This window comes from Letharia columbiana (genome assembly GCF_014066305.1).
Source record: "Letharia columbiana isolate WasteWater2 chromosome Unknown Sc0000013_s0, whole genome shotgun sequence".
NCBI lineage: Eukaryota > Fungi > Ascomycota > Lecanoromycetes > Lecanorales > Parmeliaceae > Letharia > Letharia columbiana.
The window spans coordinates 928,908-950,300 of NW_023501052.1; the positions used below are offsets into that span (position 1 = coordinate 928,908).

Sequence of the window (21,393 nt, forward strand, 5' to 3'; positions counted from 1 at the left end):
TTGTTCTTCTCGATTGATAGGAAAGTCGACTTCTTTGCGAAACGGCTGTTTCTTCACTCGGGGTTGAACTGTCCTTTCATTTGGAGTACTGGTTTGGAATACTGGTTTGATGTGACAGTCTAGTTGTCCTTAATAGCCGTCTCAAAACTTCCTAGGGTACCAAGTTTGATTCTAAATGCTAGCCATTGCGTTTCGAAATTGACGCCTGACATTCTCCCAATTCACCCGTGATATAGGGCAATGCTCCCTTCCTACCTTCTGCTCCCAAGAGCTGCCACAGACACATCCCAAGACCCACAACCCAATTCCCAACCGGATCCACCAAAACAACGCCATTCCCCAACTCCACCCTCCAACAACCCTCTCCCCTCAATAAAAGTCCACCGCAAGCACCTGATTATGACTCGCCACATCCGGCACCCCCGTCCCACCAGTGATATACGCCCTCTCCTGCCCCACCATCTTCCTCGCCCACTCAACCGCCGCCCCGTTCGGCCCCGCCATCCAGTTCCCCACCGTGCTCGCCAGCGCCACCTCCCCGCCCGGCTTCCGCGTCACGGCGGCGTGCGGCGCGTCGCGCAGGATGTCCTCGTGGAACCCGTTGCTGCGGTCGCTGCCGTCCGTCGAGGCGACCGTCGCCGCGCCGTCGCACCCTTGCTCCAGCGACACGTCCCCGTGCGCCGCCCCGTCGTTCGCGGCGCACAGTTGGAACTCCACCCACGTCGCCGGCAGGGCGGTGCCGCGCTGCACGCGGCCTTTGAAGGTCGAGGGCAGCGGGACGAAGGTGGTGGTGGCGGGGCGGACGGTGGTGGCTTTGGACGGGTGGGTGAAGTTGCAGCCGGCGGTGCCGTTGCCGTTCCTGGGTGGGGGATACATGTCAGACTGGGATCTTGGGAGGGACACGGTGGTGGTTTGAGGGGGATTCGGTTGCTTACCAGAAGTTGTCGTAGAAGTAGTACGTGCAGGGTTTGTTGGACTTGTTGGTGAGGATTATACCGGGCCCGCCGTGGTTGTGCTCGCCGGTCGTGTGCTCGACGAGGCGCTTCTGCGTTGGGCGGTGCGCCATGTGGGCAGGGGGGCTTGGGGTCGCGTCGCCGTCGGCGTAGGTGATTAGGATGTCTTTGTCGCCGTGCGCAGCGGAGCTCTTTCGTCGCGTCAGTGCGGAAGCGCGAAGACATCGCTGGAGAGCTAGATTACCTGTGCATTGTCACTGCCAACGCCGGGACTGCCCCCCCAAGCACCAACGCCGATGTATGTCTTGCCATCCGCAAATCCGCGCACGAACCTCTCCAGCTGGGGGTAATCTTTGATGGCGGATATCCTCGCGACGTCGCCCTTTTCGTTCAGATGCACACACTCTTTCAGCGACGCTTTTGTACCGGCGCTCGCTCGGTGCCACGACGCGTTGAGCTGTTGCATGAAGACCGGGTCTCCTTTGCGAGTGGAGGGTTCCCCAACTTGTTGGACGGTGATGTTGCCGCCGGCGCCGACGATGTTGCTTACGTCGATAAAATCGTTGCCCATGAAACCATCCTTGGTAATCTCGGCTTGCTCACTTTCGAAACCATCGTGCACGGCGATGATTGCGCCTGAGGTTCTATCCGGAGCTGGGAAGACTGTCGTTGCTCCTGGCTTGACGTTGATGGTGTGGTTGTTGTTGAAGCCGTGTACCTCGAACATTTGGTCATGGTCGGACTGATTGTGAACGTTGATATAATGCATGTTTTGGGATTTCGGGTACCTGAAGATCGGTGGAATAGGGGGAGTTGTTCTTGGGCGCTAACGTGTATGTTCTGCCGGCGAATGCAAGGAACAGGGAGCCTTATATCATGATCTCGATGGACAACGTGGCTTTGAGTGGATTTCGCCATCTCGTCTTCCTGGTAGGTGGTCAAAGTAACATGATGATCGCACTTTAGAAAAACGGAGTGAAAGGATTGAAGGAAGAGGCGGAGCCCTAAAGCTGAATTTCTAGGGCTGAAGACTCAGCTTACGGGGCTTCGTCTTCCGCTCAGCGGTAGCTGCAACATACATAAGCAAGTGCCCAAGCAAATTTCAGCAGCGTAAAAAGCCTGTGAGCATGGAGAAACTCTTGCGCTGATGGGAACATGGTTTATGGAGACAAGTGCGAACGCGCAGGAGCAGCAGAATGTGACCTTTGACATGAAAACCAGAATATCAGGTTTTCCAACTTGATCTTAATAGTAAGACTCGGTTTGCGACATCTTCAAATCAATACACAAGAGACATTCGAGTCTTCCTGTGAAGATGTGGAAGATATTTTTGAGTCGGAAGGATTCTGAAACGAACCAGCGGGGTAGGCGCAGCTGAAGGAGTGGCCTTAAATCCTTCCATCCTCTCCTGCACAGCTCTTAGCCCACGTGGAAATGACAGATCTTGCTCCTTGTTTCATCCGAGCATGGGCTGAATTGAGGCAGAATGAGGCTGACATGGTCATCCTAGCGAGCAAGTGGCACAGGTTTCGAGCAGAGCCCCATCCATCTTCTCCATCCGATGCGCCTAGCACCGCCAGCAATGCTTTTATTAGTACAGACCGCGCGCAGAGTAGGAATACTTGAATGAACATGCAGGAGGAGGTCCTGAATGTCAGCGGAGTGAGCTGGTTTCCCATTCTCATGACGAACTCTCGTGGGGCCTTCGAAGCCTTGAGATCGGTTGCCACTCATCGAAAAGGATGAAGAAGTATCGTGATAATCTTCCATTGCAATGCGATCATGTAAGACCTGAGAACGGGGTTTTGAAAAGAGGGCGGTGTATTTATTAATGTCGCAAGTGTTTCTTAATCGTCCTCCGTCCAGTATCCTGGCAGAGGGATGCGTTGTCTCTTCTGACCGCAATCCTGATTCGAGGGACATTCTGAAGTCTCGTCCTGACCTCAGGCCACAGAGAAGGAACGAATCTATTTCCTCAAGCACGACTGTAGATGTCAGCGTAGATATCACGCCTGATATCACGGATCCATTCCACAAAGATGGTAAGCGCAACGTAGCCTGAAGAAAACGAAGGAATCGGGCTGTAATCAGCTGATCCATAGCTTGCCTGAAGCTCGAGAATATAAGTAGTCCGTCGCAATTGCTGAAAGCTTCTCATAGACATTGCCAGCCACTTTCCCAGCCTCCTCTTTTTGTTAGATCTCTTCGACATACCCCAGATCTCAAGACATCCAATCAATTGCACATCAGTACCCCAGCCTATCGCAGCGGTGAGCATCTTTCAGCTCAAACATCGCATCCGGATCCTCGCGCAAGATGGCTCAAAAAAGGTGCCTCCTCTGGGACTACACCAACACCAACAACTGCCCCGGCCAAATGGACCAAGTCAACTTCAACGGCCCCATGCACTCCGTCAGCAACTGGAATGCCTGGACGCCGCCCGAGCTCAAAGGCCGCGCGCCATTCCGCCCCATGATTCACGACGCCGGCAAGCTCTCCGGCACCGACTGGGCCATCATCCAAGCGACCCGAAACAGCATTATCCACTTCTTCAACGAGCCCGAGCGCAACGGCATCTCAACGCAGCAAGCCGCGGACGCCTGGAACAGCCAGCTTCTGCCGCTCAGGAACCAGGGCAATAAACTCGTCAGCCCTTCCTGCGCCGGCGACGACGCGGGCCATACTTGGATCGCGGATTTCATGTCAAAGGTCGCCGCTAACCCGCCCGACTTCCTCGGCATCCACTACTACGGCGCTGATGGCAACGCTGCGATTCAAGAGATCCAGAACATGCACGCTTTGTACCCCAACCAACCCATCATCGTGTCCGAGATCGCTTCCACCGCGCAAGATCTACCATCCGTGGTTGGGTTCACGGTCCAGGTTGCGAATTTCATGGACAGCACTGACTATGTTTTCGAGTATGGCTTTTTTGGCTGCATGGAGCATCTTGCGGATAATTTTGTCAGCCCCGCGGCGCAGTTGATGAATCCGGATGGGTCGTTTACGGATTTGATGTTGAAATTGATGTGGGATCAGCCGATGCATACGTGAGGGAAGTATGCAGAAAGTGGAGCTTGGTGGTTGAAGGAGCGGGCTCTTTGCTTCCTGTATTTAGAAATTATTTAGCCTTTACTCATTTTTTGTATTTGTATGTATTCTTGGAATCCAGTGCCGTGGAAGTGGAACCCTTGTCCCGATGAGGAATATGGAACCTATGTGGCGGTATCAGCACACCTGAGCAAGCTTTGTGAAGAAGGGCAGGAATAGCGACACCTTGGGGCAAAGCGCTGAGTGGACGGGAGTTTGCTTTTTCTCTCCGAAGGCTTCGAATAGTCAATGCAACAGGGTGAATATCACTCCCAAGCTTATTGCCATTCGCTACGAACCCATCAGCTGCGGACCCAGCATCATTCACGGCTGTTTGAATTGACCGAAACACGTACAAAAGTCCTCCATAGCATGCATGGTCTATCTATCTGCGTTGAATCTGAGCATGCTGAAAACGACGGAGCCCTTGCGAGATCATCACGGGATACAGGACGGTTTAGATTACCGAAGAGAAAGTTTTCTCGAAGCGACGCCAGCGACTATCTGGGTACTATACTCCAATATCCTGTATTCGGTGTTGGCTGGAGTGGTGGATGGTGACTGCCTCGTTGGGAATTTCGTCGTAAATAAAGCATCAAGAAGGGTAACCTTGTGATTAGCCACGTTTTAAGCACTTGCTAGTGAAGTCGACTAAAGATAAAGGCTTCCTACCTAAGTAAGTTCAACTATCTAAGTTGAAGTATATTCTCGACTGCTTACCTTTCGATTTCATGTTGTTCATAGATCTTCTTGTGTGTCATAATCCACAGTCTTAGCCCAGCCCTGGCCCCAAAAATATATTGTAGGTTGAGCTCACTACGTTTGTCACCGGTATGTTGCTACCTAATACTCCTCAAATGAGCTTCCCCCTGCGAATCATGATTATGGCGGTAAGAGAAGGGATGATGCTGTCTCCGAAGTTTTGCCTCACAGGACGCTGGGCAATGTACTGGATATCGTGCCTCAAGGTGATCTAGGCGAGCATTAACTTCAGCTGATGAGCTACAAACCAGTGACCAGGACTGCCGAACTTTAATACATATTTCACACAAAGAAGGAAGCCCGTTGGCCATGGGTATAACATACCACGCATGCCTCCCATAGCCAGAAGCCAGGTAGAAATCGCTCGCAGTCGCCAGACCTTGTTTTTTGCGGGGATTGAAGCCTAGTCGGTCAGGGTCTCCTTGTTGGCCCCACCGAGCGTATCCTAGTGCCTTTTAGCAAAGCGGAAGGGATGATATCCGTCGGGTGTGCGGTAGAAGCGATCATTGTGGTGTAAGTCGACAGCATTGACGCTAATCCACGCGCCCATGGGGATATGATGTCCGCTTGGCAATGGGACTCCATCCTCCGGCATGACTTCGGGGTGGATGAAGTGTGGGAGCATGAGATTCCGACGGAGGCTCTCGCGGATGGTGCTGTCAGCAGGCGAGAGCTTAGGGAGGGTGGCGGGATCATTTCAATCATCGATTGTTTGGAAGACTCTGGCGGCCTCGTCCCGGGGCTGCTCCCAGAACCTGGCGTCGGGATTGGAGCTCACGAGGTCGAGCACTGTGTTGGTAGCCGAGAAGAAGGAAACAATGATACCAACGAACGGAGAGCAAGGGGATCAGCAGGAGTCAGAGAAGAAGGAAAGTTTTATGCACCCAAATGGAGAGCAAGGGGGAATGTGAGCGCTGTTGATTGGCTTTGTTATCGGAATTTGGATCAAACGTACTGCATGCTGGGGCTTCGTGCGTGTGGTTAGTGTTGCATACAGTTGTGAGGTCCATCCACATCAAAACATTGCATGCTAGAGTATCGTAGCGTGACCTTGAATTAGGAATTCAACTTCTTGAATCACCTCTCAGCTCTTTCATCGTGATGATGGTCTGACATCCTAGTTCGGGACACTGCCCATGGCTACTAGTTTCATGCGCTGGCTGTATCTCCGACGGAGCTGACGTTTCTGATCTCCGATCTCAAGCTTCTTTGATACGCAGATTCTCCCTTATGATCGCTACGTCCTCGTTGCTGAAGCCGCATTGCGTCTTTAGATACCCTTCCGCACCGTCATGAGCGTCTCGTAAAACATCGAGCATTTCACTCAGTGCATCGAGCCTAAAATACAACGGATGAGCTGCTCCTCTCATACAGCACGACTTGCTTGCAGTCTTTCCACTCACCTCAGTCCTAGAAGACTTGTTACTTGCTGATCCGTCCACTCCGAGCCCGACTTCTCGGTCAGATAGCGAACGACGGATTCTTTCATGGGCTTCAACCCCTCTTCTGGAAAATCGGTACTCTTGTTGTATCGTCGAGGTCTCCACTCCTGCGGTGGCCAGGATTAGAGCGATAGCGACGCCTGTCCGGTCTTTACCCGCGGAGCAGTGGATGAGGCAATTTTGGTCGGGATGGTCTCGTATGTGCGTGAAGATGGTTCCGAAGGCATCTTTTCCGTTGTCGAGATATTCCACATATGCCCCTCTTGAATCCTGTTGTTCTTGGGGTCAGCTTTAATGTAAGTCAATCCCATAACGACATCTTCGTAAGCTTACTTGACGGTTCGCCGATGTATAATTCTGAAGGTTCTCTACGCTTTGATGGGCGGGATATTCGCCATGGACGTACACCGGCACGTGTACTCTCCTGATGCCCGGGATCTCGGCTGTCGGCGCGAAATCTTTGGTTCTTTCGATCTCGGTGGCGGAGCGCAGATCGAAGATGGTGGTGATGTCCAAGTCTCGGATTTGTTGCACTCCATTTGATGTTGCCCTGCCTGGGTTGGCGCATCGGAAGATGAAGCGGCGCCGGACCGAGTAGAGCGGGTCGACAGCGATTGCGTAGCCGCCAGCATCACGGAAATTGAAGACGCCTTCGATATGGGTGAAAGGATTTTTGGAGAAATTCATTGTTCGACTTTTGTGAGGTGCTATTCCACAATAGAGATCTGGAGGAAGAGGCGACGCAATCAGTCAAGGATCAATGCTTGAAAAACGCGGAGTCATCGATGCAGCTATCCTTTAGCTTTATTCTTCATCTTTCTTCGGTAGTTTGGCGCGGACGGCACCTTCGAGCAACTCGGCATTGCCTCCACGTGTTGTATTTTCTTCTTCGCATTCGATCTAGCCAGGGTTTGCTCAATTTCACATCTCCAATTCTGCGCAATGCACGCTCGCTAGACGTAATGTCTAATAGACTGAGAATCAAATGGCATTAACCCACAAGATACCCACAGGATTTCAAAAACATGAGCAGCAGCAAGGCAATTTGGAGCGACTTACTTGCTCCTTGATCACAAAACCAATGGACTAGAAGCTTTGACGTTAAGGCCCTCTCCAGAGTCGAGGCAGTTGTCAGACTCCACACCGTCGGTACCTGGTAGAGTGCGAACTCGAAGAACTCCCTGCTAAGGCAGATTGTTACAGATGGTGACGAACGGCTCGCTGGCTGCAAGTGATGTGGCGTAGTTACCCACAGACATCCGACGCTACTGCGCAGGCCGCCAGACACCGCAGGGTAGAATTGATCTAATGCATGCCTTATCGTAGCAATTCTGGAGCCTGGCACCAGTAAAACGCTTGTTGTCGTTACTGAATGATCTTTTCATGCGGCCTTGTAGGATTCAAGCCTGAGGGAACGGGATAATGCCAAGCCTTGAGCGTTGCCTATTTCAGTAGCGCGTCGGCTATTCTTCGGCCATCCCGCCCTATCAATCTTGCTTTGGAACATCCTTTGGATCCTGACTGTCGTGTTCAATCCTTCGAATCCTTCTTCTGACCATCAAGAACACTCAATCTAGCTCTGATCTACGCCCTATCATCGGTTAGAAACACTCTCACTTCAGCTAAGGCGATTTCTAAGCTTGGTCTTCCCAATCACAGATGTTAGAAATCCTTCGTCTCCAAGACTTAAGCTTAGTGCTGACTCTTGGTAGTCTTGACATATGCTTCATCTCAGAGACATAGGACAACCCTATCAATGTGTACCACCGGGATCTTTTCGTCTGTGACGGCCCTCGAAGGATCACTGGCCTCGCAACTTGTACTACGATGGTCTACGACGAGGTTAGTATTGGTAGCCACCTACCTCCACTGCTCAACCTAAAGCGCTCAGCGTATGATAAGTCAACAACTTTCAAGAACAAAGAGAATGTCACACCCTGTATAGTGCGAGATACAAGCGGCATGAAGGGCGCTAAATGTAACACCCTGATGCAGCTGCTCCTCCAAACTGCATTTATGCAACGGCATGCCGAAATCATGAGCGGAGTAACAGGGACTGCTAGACCACCAGCATTGACTCTCGGCCTTATCAGCATAGTAGCTGCTTGGTAGCTCAAGTGCCTCGATCCAATGACATGCAGGACAACGCTTGTCGTTCGGCTACTTGCAGTGCCCAGCTTGGGGCGCCCTGTCATTTCCGGTTTCTGCCATCCCTCTGGTTTTCGGCCGTAACCCTTTCTTATGAACAGGATTCGCGACTCAGGACTTCTTTCGGTTCTCATGAGCCTTGACATTTGCGCAACTTGAAATCATCCTTAGCTGCCCTTGAGATTTCCTCCTTTTGTCCCAGCAGAGATTCGGTTTGGCGCGCTCCTGCTAGCCCCCTCTTATAACAGGTCACCTACTCCTCACATCCTACAAGTCCGGCCCCAAGACTACACGACAAATTGCAACAGCAACCTCTTTCAAAATTTTCTTACAGCTGCTCGGACATCATGAGCGGACGGCATCTTCATGGCTCAACTGGCTTCAGGCCAACGCTGTTGCAAAACATACAGAGCAGCCTCGGGTTCGGATGGTACAGCATGGATAAGTCCAAGTCATCCCTCGCTCAAAGGTGACTATCAAGTTCACATTCGCTCTCAGAAGACCTTCGCTAATCTCAACACGGTTCAGTAAACCCACATTATCCATAAAGCACCCGAACTTCTGTTCCTGACCCTGATGCAGTGCCAGTATCCTCAGACATCCCTACCATCTTTCCAGACTCTCCTCCGGAATCTCGGTCACACTCTCCATCCACTAAAGCTGCAGCAACATCCGTCTCCACTGTCCAGGGAAATCCGCTCTCATACTCACCGCCTCACCTGGATACATTCAAGTGGTTTGACAATGTTCTCTTCGAGCTGAACAGTGTCTTCCTGTCGTCTCCCGACGGTTCGGAGGTTGACAAGCGCACCAAGGGAATACGATACGATGTCATCACGTCTTTGGCTTGGTCCAAATTTGAAAAAGGCCTCATCACCGTCGAAGATTGCCAAGCGCAGATCTCTGCGAAGTTAGATTTCTCGGAAGCCGAGGTTGCAGATGCAGTCGACTCAGCAATGTTATGGCGTATATCACCAGAGATGCTGGCCCTAGCAATGGAGCTTCGAAGCACGCACAGCATCTACGCCGTCGGGAATCTACCGCAGCCCGTTTTTGACAGACTCAAAACACTCCATGAACCTTTAGATCTTTTCAACGATATCTTCATTTCCAGCAATCTGAACGAACGTTTACCACATCCCGCGATACTGAAGAAAGCCCTGAATGCTGCTGATTTAGACCCCGAAAGGACTCTCTACATCGGCAGCCACATCGACAACGTGATCACTGCGCGTTCTTTCGGTTTCTACGGTATCACATGTGGCGACCCCCTCGAGTGCATCGCGCACGCTCTCCAACTTTGCCGTGAGCCCATCGCTAAAGCCAAAGCCTGGCTGAAGAGCGAGGCCGGCAAGCTCGATCTAGAAACAAGTCTCGGGATCACCGTCAAGGACGCCTATATGCAATATTGCATCTTGGACGCCACAGATGATAAGTCCCTCATCTACTACGATCCGGACCAACGTCTTTTTAGCTGGTACTATGGCCCTATACCCAGTGGTCTCAAGGAATTTCCGCCAGATGTCGACTGCAACTCTTTGGCCTACTCGGTCTTCGACCACCTTGATGATGGGGCAAGACAAGGTGTGATGGATCAAATGCTTCAATACGTGGACTCAGAAGGAATCTTGCAAGGCTACCTCTCCGACGACAAAGTCCGCGTCGATATTCTAATGTGCGTCAACGGTCTCGCACTCTTCAATGAATACGGTCGCGGTCACCAGCTTGCAGCAACTGAAGAGTGGATCTTCAAGGTGTTGGACACCCGCGCTTTCAGAGATGGAACGCACTACTACCCTTCCCCGGACGTCTTCCTCTACTACGTCTCGCGTCTGCTACGAAAGGCTCCTAATCTCCGCCAGCGCTTTGGACCTGTGCTGCGAGATTGCGTGCTAGAGAGGATGGAGGCCGATGGCGATGCGCTGGCGCTTGCTTCTAGGCTGATTGCCGCGGCGAGATGCGGAGTGAGGAATGATCGCAATATGGAGAGGTTGCTTGCGCTGCAGAGAGAAGATGGGAGCTGGGAGGCTGGGGTTGTATACCAATTCACCCGGGTATCTGGCGTGGCGTGGCATCAGGGATTGACTGTTTCTCTGGCTGTTCTGGCGATTGAGGAGTGGGATTATCTGCGTCGGGGATGAGCTGATGCGAGTGGTAGGGGCCTAAAAGGGATCTAATTACGGTAGCGATCAGTCTTCTTAGCGTCGGGGTGGAATGCCGATTCAAGACACCATCTTCCATGGGGTTCATGCCCTGACAGGAGAGTACAATTGTAGTACGATCAGTGGCTATTTCTTTCAACATGAAATTAGCGTAAACCTCAAGAACAATGTTAGAACCGGGTATCTACGGCCTTTCATGTCAAACGTCCGGATCAAGAACCTTCTCGACTTGTCAAGCGCACCTCCACTTATCTCCACTCAAATCGTTCTTGACTTCATGCTTAGGTCTCAAGCCAAAAGGGGGCCCCTTTTCCCCCAATCCAAAGGCAGAGGTTTTGTGGCAATCGAAGGCGTAATCCACCAATTTGATAGTCACTGTACATGGTCAAGGAGCCCAAGTCCTGCTAAGCTGCTCGGGTCCCCTCTTACGGCTTTTCCCTTATCTAAACCTTTTCTTCCCACTTTAGAGCCCGCACCATTGAATTGAGAGGCTCCAGATGAACGTGGGTTTGAGCTAGGCGGCGGCGTAGATCCAACCTTTAGTAATGTTGGATCATGTGGATCACGCATTGGAGAGAGAACCCTTGAAGAAGAGTAGATCGTTGTTCACTCCAACAATCTCAGGGACGTATGGTATAGAGATCCTTCAAGCAAACCCCTCGTCCATATCATCAAAGTAATACCTGATTGGTACGATGTTCTGACCACATGCCCTATCGACCTCCAATCGCACCATCACGTCAAGTCCTTTCCATCGTTCTATTTGATGCCGCTTTCGGGACCAGGCGCCATGAACAGGGCAAACACTCCGGGCTCCCATCCAGCGTCACCCGGCCTTACAAAAGATCGGGTTCTGCCATATCGAAATCGTGCGGCCAGATAAGGATCTGTGGATTCTCTGAGACTTTGATTTCTTCTCGGACAGCTTTTAAGAGGAATGGGAAAATGGGAAGACATAAGCGTACCTTCGCGAGAGGAGACTCGGTCTTTTCCTCTCCGATCTCGGCGTATAGTTATTCTACGCAGCGAGCCACCCAATGTAAAGCAGCTTTGTCCAGAAGGGCAGTACGATTTGTTTGTCCCGCTGCAACAGTTGGGGGAAAACTGATGACAATGGAATAAACAGCAAACGTGCAGCAGAGTTTGCGTACCTCATAACTACTTATAGATTTTATAACTTGCTCGCTCGCACTGGACAATTCCTCCTAAAAGCGCTCTTCCCAAAATGCCTTCAACAGGCTTCCTCCGACTACCACCGGAGCTGCGCAACACGGTCTACCAGCACATCTATATCAGAGGAAGGCGCTACGTGTCTGGTCGAGACTGGTCAAGCGCCACCAACGGCAGTGGGCTATTCTTCACATGTCGACAGATCTACCAGGAAACCATCCATCAGTACCATTCCTTCGACTTCGTCTTCCTGACTGGTTCCACAACGGACTACAGCTGGCTTGATAAGATAGGCTCGGAGGGCAGGAACAAGCTGTTAAATGCAGCGGTCGACACGGAGTCTTTTGGGGTTGAGCCAAGAATGTTTTTCTATATGTTGTCACGATGTGAAAAGCTCTCGCTGGAGATAGATATCCGCGCAAACCGTCTCATTTCCATGTGGCAGAACGGTGCCTTTGAGTCCATGCATGGCTTTCATTGGGCTAGAGCTATTGCTTCACCCCCCCGTCCGGGTGCAAGCACGTGTGGGAAGCACATGGGTGAATGGCATCTTGAGTTTCCGCTAGGTAGGCGTAGAGAAATCGAGAAAGAGCGAGCGGGCTATGACAGCGAGGTGGCAAAGTTGCTGCCGCATATGAGAGGCCAGTGTCCCATGAATTGCAGGTTGCATGTTGGGAGAGCAGGGAGATGCACGCAGGCTAGCGTTCATGTCATCTGTGATTCGAAATGTGCTTTTGATATCTGATGGCCTTGATGCCAGATTCAAGGCGGTTCACCGGGCCCGAGGGTCGTTTGTTGAGCTGAAATCAGGTTTTCAAAGTGGTATTAATAACGCAGCGCTTGAACTTGCAGACGTTTCCGCTGCGACGCCGCTTTCACGTGTATTTATGATCCTATTAACCTCGGCGATCTTCATTTTGTACTATTCGCTGGATTTTCAGCCGCAGCGAGAGCAGATTTGACCTGATTGATGACAGCTCGAAAAAAGCTGGACTTGTCAGCTTCGTCGTAAATGATTTGCTGTAGCCTTGCCTGGGCCCGGAGTAAATATTGGGTAGTATCATTGCCATCGTGGAGACGGTCGAGCTTTTGTGTCAGATCTCTTGCTTCCATCAACCGTGTCCAGTAAGCATCGATGTTGGCTTGGTAACTCGTTTTCTCCAGCGGGATCTGAAGTTCATGCGGGGCCCGCTCTAATCTATCCAACCATCTCTGCACCGCCCCAAATTTGTGCTTCTTCAGGCCGCAGAAGTGAATCAACATGTCCCCATCCTGCACCCGAGGCAAATGGTTATGGGAGTATTCAATGCCGTTGAACCACTCAACCGGCTGGTATAAGACGTGCTCGCGGTAGCCGACTCGTTTCAACACCCACTTGAATGCTGTCTGTTCTGCGTTGTGATCAATTTCCACGTCCGTTCGTAGGTCTGGGAGCGCAGCGACCTCGGTCAGCATCTTTACGCTCCATTCATTTATGCGGACGAAGAAGACGCCGGCGTTGAAGCCGCTTCCGAATCCCCAGTCTCGGCCGCCGAGAAAATGGATGTCGGAGAAGTCGGACGGGGGCAGGAAGAGGGTCCAGGGGATGTTTGGGTTCAAAAGGATCGTGTCTGAATCGAAGAATCTAGCTGGCGAGTCAGCTTCAGGATTAAATCGAATGAGTCTCGAATTGATTCTTACACGAGCCATTCTGCGCGCTCATCCGTCGGCTTGGCCATCTCAGCAACTGCAAGGGATAGCATGTATAGCGGCTTGCTAAAGACCAACTCCATCCACTCTCCTTTTCCCCTCACGTCTTCACGCAGTACATGGGTTGGGTATCCCCATCTTTTCCCGTATTCGATATGAGTAGCCATGCACCGTTCGTCAAGGGCATCGTTTGTTTCATTTGTCGCGTTGTAGACGCGCATGCTGACCTGTCGAATCTTGGGTCGTAAGACATCTGGTAAGAGAGGGTCGATCGCAGATGTGTTTTTGTTCAAGGCGCTTGGAGGCGTTTCTGAAGAGACACTTGCGAAAGATTGACTTTTGTGTGCTAAATAGAGAACTTGAGGTCGGAGAATACAAAATTGAAAGAATGCGAGGAAGGACAGTGCAACGAGTGTTACAATTGGCGGTGGTGAAAACATTTTTCCGCGAGTAGGCAGTTCAACCAGATTTGAAGAACGAACGTGAAAAGAGAGCATGGAGATGGCGAAGATGTCATTTAGCTGCTGTGCTCCAATGCGCTCAGCACTAGCGAGATTAACATTCCAACACTCTCCAGTGTGGAATGCAGGTAGATCTCCGCCATCAGACACAGAACCTCCAACATGTCTGTTATACCTTCCGTCTTGGACATCTGAGGCAATTCAAAGGTACCAGCTCTCGCTCAGCTCTCGCTCAAGGTCAGCAAACAGGCTAGGAAAGTAATGAGCTGTCAGCAGGGGAAACGGGCAGCAGCATACAGACGAGGGCGATGACTATTGCATACTGTTGTATGGTGGCAAGGTAATACTTCCGGTTCCGTAACATAAAGGGCGAATTACAAATTCATACCCCAAACTATGGGATTCTTACAAAAACATAAAGGGTGATGCTGAGATTAGAAGGGAGCGGCTACTTCAGCCACTCAACCCTACAGCCTTACCTTAGCGGAGGGCTATGAGTTGCGCTAACCGTACCTTAACCAAATTAGTAAGATTTACCGCCTTTTGGCGGTAGCTTTGTAATACAACCATGATTTCGAAAAGGATTAAATACGTCATATGTTTTTAGTAGTGCTTTTTTAGTCTCAGTGGCCCCACGCAGTGGGTCTGAGCAGGAAACCCTGCCAAGCCTCATTTTTTTGGTGGTTTGGCTGATATGAGATATTCACCCCTGCGTACATATAGACACTAAGTATCAGCCGCAGGTATTGCTAACAGTATATAAGGTACTATTAAAATCATGGTAACTACTCTACTCCTCCGCACTTTCGCGATATCTAAACTTTTATCTTAATAAGAGTAAGAAAGAGTTTAATCCGCTATAGATACTCGTTTTTTAAAATTTTATAAAATCGCTAAAGTGATATTTATCTTACTTTCGTACGCGGGGAATTAAATATATAAATTTTTAAATTTCTTTTAATTTAAATTATTAAAAGTTTTTAAACTTCGTTATTATATAGAGAAAGAATATTATTATAAAGTATAAAGAGATTATCTATAAATCTGAAAAGTGAATTTTCGTACGATTTCCGTCGAGTTCGCATTATAAGTACGATTTAGCATGATTTAGTCTATTAAGTAGACTTTATCTATATCTAATTCTTTTCGCTAGTTCTATTAATTTAGTAACTTTAAAAATTTTTTAGTAACTTTAAAATTTTATATAATACACTCTAATATACTCTAAGTATTATTCTATATACATATGATATCAATATATATTATTATTAATATATATATTATTATACGCTATATTAGAGTATTACTTACGCGACTAATTTTATTAAATCGTTTAATTCCGTAGTTAAATTTAGTTGACGTTAATACTTGTTATTATAAAACCTTATCGTCGTAACGTCGATTATTAGAACTTTTCTTTTTTATATATATTACTATTAAACTGATAGAATTAGCGAAAAGATTAGAATAGTTATTAAACCGGCGGAATTTAAGCGAATTCTAATTAGATTTACTAATTCGACGGATTTTATAATTTCCGCGATAAACGCGCGATCGCAATTTCAAATTTTATAGGAACTTTTCAGATTTGCAGTGATTAATATTTAAAGTTTAAAGATATCTCGCTATTATCGCTATAGAGAAAGTTAGATATCTAAATATTTTTAATATATTTTATATCTATATAAGCTTATTCTAGATATATTAATTATATTAATATTATTTAAAATATATATATTATAATTTCTTTAACTTCTAAATAAAGTGTATTTAAATTAATATATATTTCTATAGAGAATATATTTTAAGTATTCGACTTTCTAATTAAGAGTAATATAATAAATTTATTTAAGTAATTTCTTAATTTAATTTATTATATAATCTTTTAATAGTATTAAATATAATACGCTATTATCTAAGATTTTTCTAATAAAAATTAATTAATTAAAGATAGATATTATAAGCGTTAGCGAAGATCGCGATCTCGAATTAGCTTATATAATAATCGTAGAAAAATCGTTAAAAGTCGCGAATTTCGCATTTCGATTAACTATTACGAATATTTTATATAAAATAACGATTAATATAGCGATTCTATAGTTTTCTACTTAGACTCTATAGAGAGGATATAATAGAATCGACTCGGAATTATAATATTCCGATTCCCTCTCTAAAAATATAGAGTCTAAATTCTAAGACTAGCTTTTTTTCGAAATAATAGCAAATTGATTTCTCTTAATAAGCGTATCAAATTTTAATACGTTAAATCGAAGGATCTAGTCTGTTATAATAGTAATTATAAATTAATAGAATAATGATATTTATATAGATATCTTAGTAATAATAGATTTATATAAATTATCTTATATAGTTAAATAGACTCTTCTTTAGCTTAAGTAAATTTAATCGAGTAATAAAAATTTATAGAGTAAGATAGATCCGTAGTTCGAATTAACGAATATATCTATTATTTGAAAATAATTAATTTTATAAATATCTTATTCTTAATAGACCTTAACTAAGCTATTATTGCGAGATTCTTAATTTTTTATTCTTTTCGAAATAGGTTTTAATTTTATAACGATTTCTTAGTTTTATAACGATATTATAATAATATTATAACGATATTAATAATTCGTAACGATATCGTAACGATTTTAATCTATAAAACGTATTAAAAATATTACAGTTATTTTTAACTCGATACGATTTTTTATTAATACGTACTAAGATATATAATCGTTAATTATTTAGTTCGTTTTTTATTCTTTATAGTCTAAAGGCGGAGATAGTTTACTAATACGTTTTAATAAAATAATCGTATATTTATCGTATATATATAGTAAAAGAAGGTCGCTGCTACTCGCTAAGGTAATCTAACGATCTTTACGAGGCTAGCATACACTGGGTTAGACTCTGTCTTAGCGTCATCCCAAGTCAAGGATTTTAGGTGTGTAAAGGTTCACAAACTCAACTGGATATAACGTCTTCAAACAATCAACTACAGATGAGACTTTGAAGATGGTGGAGAGTGATTCAACAGTCGCAAATTAGAAAACAATCGCCTCGATCGAGCATCGATGTGAAGACCGTGAAGGATCTATACATTACAAGTCGAGTCCTTTTTCGGTACCTGCTATATCGTATCAACACCTTCTCTTCTCTAGCATGCCTTCAAGCCTGTTATAACACAATGGATCGCGGTTGGGAGCAAATTACTAATTCATAGCCCGAAAGTATGAATCCCTACCAGTTCATACTCCTAATTACCGAATCATACCTCATTTTTTGGTAGGATTTGGTGTAGGGGTATGATTCGGCAAGGAACTATATTTTCAGGGTATGATTCGGTGATTTGCCCGTTGGTGGCAGACGTCGTACGCACAGGTCGCATAGGGATTGTAATCCTTCCCAATGAGACTGTCTTCAAAATCGCAGCGTGATGGAGAGACACGGAAGCTTTGCCTCAAGAATCACGTATAGAAGATCACTTGATCGGAAATGGTTGTGCGTTTCTGGACAATGAGGAACATATCTATCAACGCCGAGGCCACCATTCTGGCATTGTTAGGTGAATTGAAATCTCGAACGAAGGCATTGAAATCGCCTTGATGAGACAGGGATCGCTTCGTAGCTGCTCCGAAACAAAGCAGCCCCCGTCCCGTCTTACTGCCCGATGGATTCCTAAAGCTAGCGAGAACGATCGAATACATACACTCCAAAACAGTGATCATATCTGACATTGCTTCCGAAAACACCCTGCAAGATGACGATTTGGCTACTAAAATTTGCGACTTCAGTTATCCGGTCGCCATGCCTCTCGATGCTGATGTGAGCCAAGCCGAAGACCTCGGTCTACGTAGACATACCGACACCTTTCAATTTGGCTCACTCGCGGCTTCGGAGGGCAAGACTTCGTCTCTCGTCACCTTGTTGGTTGTTTTCTATAGAATTTCTGCTAGGGTGGGAGTCTGGCTTTCTATGTGTTGTTTTGGTAGTTGCGTGAGTCTCGATATTACATGGTGAATAACGAGGGAACGAGATAAGTACACCAGGTCAAGAAATCGGAAGGGGCTGGAAGGAAGATGATGGCGGTGACGGGAAACTACAACATGGACAAGCCGCACCACAGGTTGATTACTGCTGGCCTCGAGAAGCAGGAGCTCAGTTTCTGCTTGGTGCATCCCAAGAAGACTACTACTACCCAGAAGATATCGGGGTTCTCGAGTTTCGAGTCTCGACGATTGATATTGAACTGATGGCTCTTGACTATTATGGTATGAGAATACATGGCTACGTATCAAAGGCTTTTACATTATTATCATCACCTTTTCTGCTTTCAAAGGCTTTCCGTCGTCATTGTCAAAGAAATTTGAAGCCACCTTTATGACTGAGGGGGCATTTCATTACATTCACTCGGTGTTGACCTCAGCTCATGCTACTACATCCCCTCATGCTGGACCAACCTGTTGCTCCCACTCCGGCCAATGCATCAGCACTGCCTCCGACCCCGTCAACGTCACCTGAGTGGCCGCATCCCCCTCATTGTTCAGCGCTAGTTGATAACTACCAGGATACAGCACCGCATCCCCATTATCGGCGTATCGCGCCATGCTGCCGATGCTGACCGGAATAGTCAGCGGGCTGCTCGCACCCGGCGCGATGCTGGCTAGGCGCTCGAAGCCAACGACCCACTTGTTGGGATAGGGTGCCGGTCCTGCATTGGTGGTGTTGGCGAAGAGGATGGCGGAGTAGTCAGAGGCGACCGAGCCGGTGTTTGTGACGGTCACGGTGTAGTTGATGAAGGGCATGAGGTCCGTGTAGGCGTAGCCGGGATGCGCGGCTGAGGTCAGATCGGATGTGCTGAATGTTGTGGAGGCGTTGTTGGAGGAGGCGGAGATGCTGAAGTTGGTGTAGAAGAGCCCGGTGCCGAATTCGTAGACTGGTTCGCCTGTGTACCATTTGTAGGTCTGGCCTGGATTGCTACCGTTCGGGCGCAGGTTCATGTCATCTTGGGAGAACTGAAGGGCATATTCAGCTGGGTATTGCGTGGTGATAAGGCGGCCGGCCGGTGCCCGAGCGCCGGTAAGAATGTCGAGAATGGCTTGACCGCCTGATTGGCCTGGGTAGCCGCCCCAGACTAGGGCGTTGACGTTGGGATTGCTCTTCAGGGATGAGGAGTCGATTTGACCACCACCCATTTGGAGGACTACGACAGGTTTGCCCATTGAGCTGAGCTGGGAGATGAGATCTAGTTGGTTGCCGGGCCAAGAGATGTTCATGCGATCTGAGCCTTCGGCTTCGACTGTGTTGTCGATACCGCCAGCGAAGATGATGACGTCGGACATCTTGGCTGCAGCCATGGCGCCGGCGAAGTATTCGGTTGAGTTCGACGAGATGTTGGTGCCAAAGGCGTAGTTGACTTTGAGACTGGACGCCTCAGCAGCGGCGAGAGGGCTGAGGAGGTAAGGCGGTGTGCCAAAGTAGTTGCCTTGCATTTGCACGGTTGCGTTAGCCCAGGGACCAATGAGAGCGATACTGCTCGTAGATTTGGATAATGGTAGGGTGCCATCGTTCTTGAGTAGGGTGATGCCTTCGACTGCAGCTTCGTAGGAGATGTTTTGCGCATCGGTGGACACAACGTCGTTCCAGGTGAGTTGACGGTACTCGCTGCCATTGCCGTCGAAGTACCCGAGACGAACAAGATTGGAGTACAGGCGTCTCACACCCAACTCAATTTCCTCACGAGTGATCTCTCCAGCAATGATGGATTCATTCAGATGATACTGGTAGGTTGTGCCACAGTCGATGTCGGCGCCAGCTCGGACGGAGTCAGCCGCAGCACTGGATGTGTTCAAAGCATACATGTGGGGATCATAAATGTTGTACGCAGCATCGCAGTCTGTAGAGACATAGCCGTCGGTAGTATCGAACGTCCAGGAATCGCGGAGAAGAGTCTGCAAGAAGAAAGAATTGGCGCAACTTGGGACGCCGTTGACTGCATTGTAGGAGCACATGACACTGTTGACCTTTGCATCCCTTGAGGCGGTCAGAAATTGTGGCGTCTGAAAATTCTGAGTCAGCAACGCACTCTCAAAGCAAAGCCCTGGGCCAATCGATAGAAATGTAACATGTCTTGCCAATTTCCCTCTTTGGGGGACATGTCTAAGAGAATCACTTACGTAGAATTCGGCAAGGTCTTGCTGAGTAATGATTGCATCATATCCAAGGCGGGATCGGTTATCATAGTTCTCCAAGTCATAACCGGCAAAGTGTTTTGCTGTAGCAACGATCTTGAGGTGCTCTGGTTCAACACCGCCTTGCATCCCCGTGATGTACTCGTAGGCATACTGAGAGACTACGAAGAGATCTTCACCAGGTGTCTCTTGCCCACGGCCCCACAATGGGCTACGGAACGCGTTGATGTTGGGGGCATAACTGTCAAGACCGTATCTTCCCGCATTGCTGAAGGCACGAGCTTGCGTAGAGATCAAGGTCCCAATTTGATTGATCAGTGTGCGGTTCATGGATGCCATAGATAGGATTGGCATGGGGAAGGAGGTCGCCCATTCGTATTGGTCGCCGGTTTTGGCGAAGTTTGCACGGTCCAATCCATGAAGAGCTTCGTTCCAGACCTGGTAATTGGGAAGGCCAAGCCTAGGAACACCTGGGGCTGTATTGCCGGTCTGGTTAATCAGCTCCTCCAGGGTAAACAGGGAGATGAGGGAAGAAGCGCGGTCCATATAGCTTGCAGATAGGTTGCATATGGTGTAGGTGCTGAGAGGTCCGCTTGTGCAATCAGGGAAGGATAGATTGAGAGTCTCGACGGTCTGAGGTGTCAAGTCAGGCTGTGCCTGGGAGCTGTAGTTGCTTTCGCCATACGGAAGGTCCTGCGCGAAACTCGCCGACGCCAAGAAAGAGGTGATGAGGATGATTGAAGTTGCAAGCATCTTGAGAGCTCGGATGAATTTACGGATGGACGTGACGACGAAACCGACACATCAGTCGGCATTATGCTGGTCTTTATACTCCCTCGGTGAGGCTATGAAAAAAAGGAGGAAAGCCGTTGCTGCCCTGGTCGATTCCCTTGTAACCCCGCTTCCATGTCCGGCGACTGTACCATTGCTCAAAGCCACGGCTATGAGATGAAGAAAGGTTGTGAATGGTGCCAAGGCAAGCTCCGGGTAAACATGGGAATTCCTTGGTATCCCCGCAAATAACCCCGCAAAAACACAATATATTCGTTCCTGGATATATGACGAAAGGAAACTTAATGCATCATCTTATACTTTTTCTTTTATGCTTTTTTTATGCTTTTATGCTTTTATGCTTTATTATAGATGCGGGGAAAGGGAAACACCAATTGCCTAGCCTTACGGGATCAGCCGTTTAGCCTGAATGCGTCTTGCCAATGACACTAAAGATATACTAAGGTACCTTGGTCCTGATTCTCGGCAGATGTAATTCATCAGCATCCGATCCGCTTCCATTCCATGTGCGCTATGACTTGCCTCCC

At 48.1% G+C, this 21,393-nt stretch overlaps 7 protein-coding genes across 7 annotated transcripts; 3 read left to right on the top strand and 4 right to left on the bottom strand.

Annotated features, from left to right (window-relative positions):
* Positions 1 to 369: 369 nt before the first annotated feature.
* Positions 370 to 1,722, bottom strand: HO173_005204 (uncharacterized protein; the record flags this gene model as incomplete). Its single annotated transcript, XM_037307122.1, has 3 exons — positions 370 to 859; positions 936 to 1,144; positions 1,198 to 1,722. The coding sequence occupies 3 exons, from the start codon at positions 1,720 to 1,722 to the stop codon at positions 370 to 372; spliced, it is 1,224 nt and encodes a 407-aa protein (XP_037166246.1).
* A 1,547-nt stretch (positions 1,723 to 3,269) lies between these two features.
* Positions 3,270 to 4,007, top strand: HO173_005205 (uncharacterized protein; the record flags this gene model as incomplete). The annotated part of the gene is made up of 1 exon (XM_037307123.1): positions 3,270 to 4,007. The coding sequence occupies one exon, from the start codon at positions 3,270 to 3,272 to the stop codon at positions 4,005 to 4,007; it is 738 nt and encodes a 245-aa protein (XP_037166247.1).
* Positions 4,008 to 6,004: 1,997 nt separating this feature from the next.
* Positions 6,005 to 6,934, bottom strand: HO173_005206 (uncharacterized protein; the record flags this gene model as incomplete). Its single annotated transcript, XM_037307124.1, has 2 exons — positions 6,005 to 6,517; positions 6,581 to 6,934. 2 exons carry the CDS (start codon positions 6,932 to 6,934, stop codon positions 6,005 to 6,007), a joined length of 867 nt encoding a protein of 288 aa, XP_037166248.1.
* Positions 6,935 to 7,630: 696 nt separating this feature from the next.
* HO173_005207 (uncharacterized protein) lies at positions 7,631 to 10,536 on the top strand (the record flags this gene model as incomplete). The annotated part of the gene is made up of 2 exons (XM_037307125.1): positions 7,631 to 7,640; positions 8,978 to 10,536. The coding sequence occupies 2 exons, from the start codon at positions 7,631 to 7,633 to the stop codon at positions 10,534 to 10,536; spliced, it is 1,569 nt and encodes a 522-aa protein (XP_037166249.1).
* A 1,246-nt stretch (positions 10,537 to 11,782) lies between these two features.
* Positions 11,783 to 12,472, top strand: HO173_005208 (uncharacterized protein; the record flags this gene model as incomplete). Its single annotated transcript, XM_037307126.1, has 1 exon — positions 11,783 to 12,472. One exon carries the CDS (start codon positions 11,783 to 11,785, stop codon positions 12,470 to 12,472), a length of 690 nt encoding a protein of 229 aa, XP_037166250.1.
* Positions 12,473 to 12,639: 167 nt separating this feature from the next.
* HO173_005209 (uncharacterized protein) lies at positions 12,640 to 13,856 on the bottom strand (the record flags this gene model as incomplete). Its single annotated transcript, XM_037307127.1, has 2 exons — positions 12,640 to 13,351; positions 13,408 to 13,856. The coding sequence occupies 2 exons, from the start codon at positions 13,854 to 13,856 to the stop codon at positions 12,640 to 12,642; spliced, it is 1,161 nt and encodes a 386-aa protein (XP_037166251.1).
* Positions 13,857 to 18,328: 4,472 nt separating this feature from the next.
* Positions 18,329 to 20,827, bottom strand: HO173_005210 (uncharacterized protein; the record flags this gene model as incomplete). The annotated part of the gene is made up of 2 exons (XM_037307128.1): positions 18,329 to 19,942; positions 20,060 to 20,827. The coding sequence occupies 2 exons, from the start codon at positions 20,825 to 20,827 to the stop codon at positions 18,329 to 18,331; spliced, it is 2,382 nt and encodes a 793-aa protein (XP_037166252.1).
* Between the last annotated feature and the right edge of the window lie 566 nt (positions 20,828 to 21,393).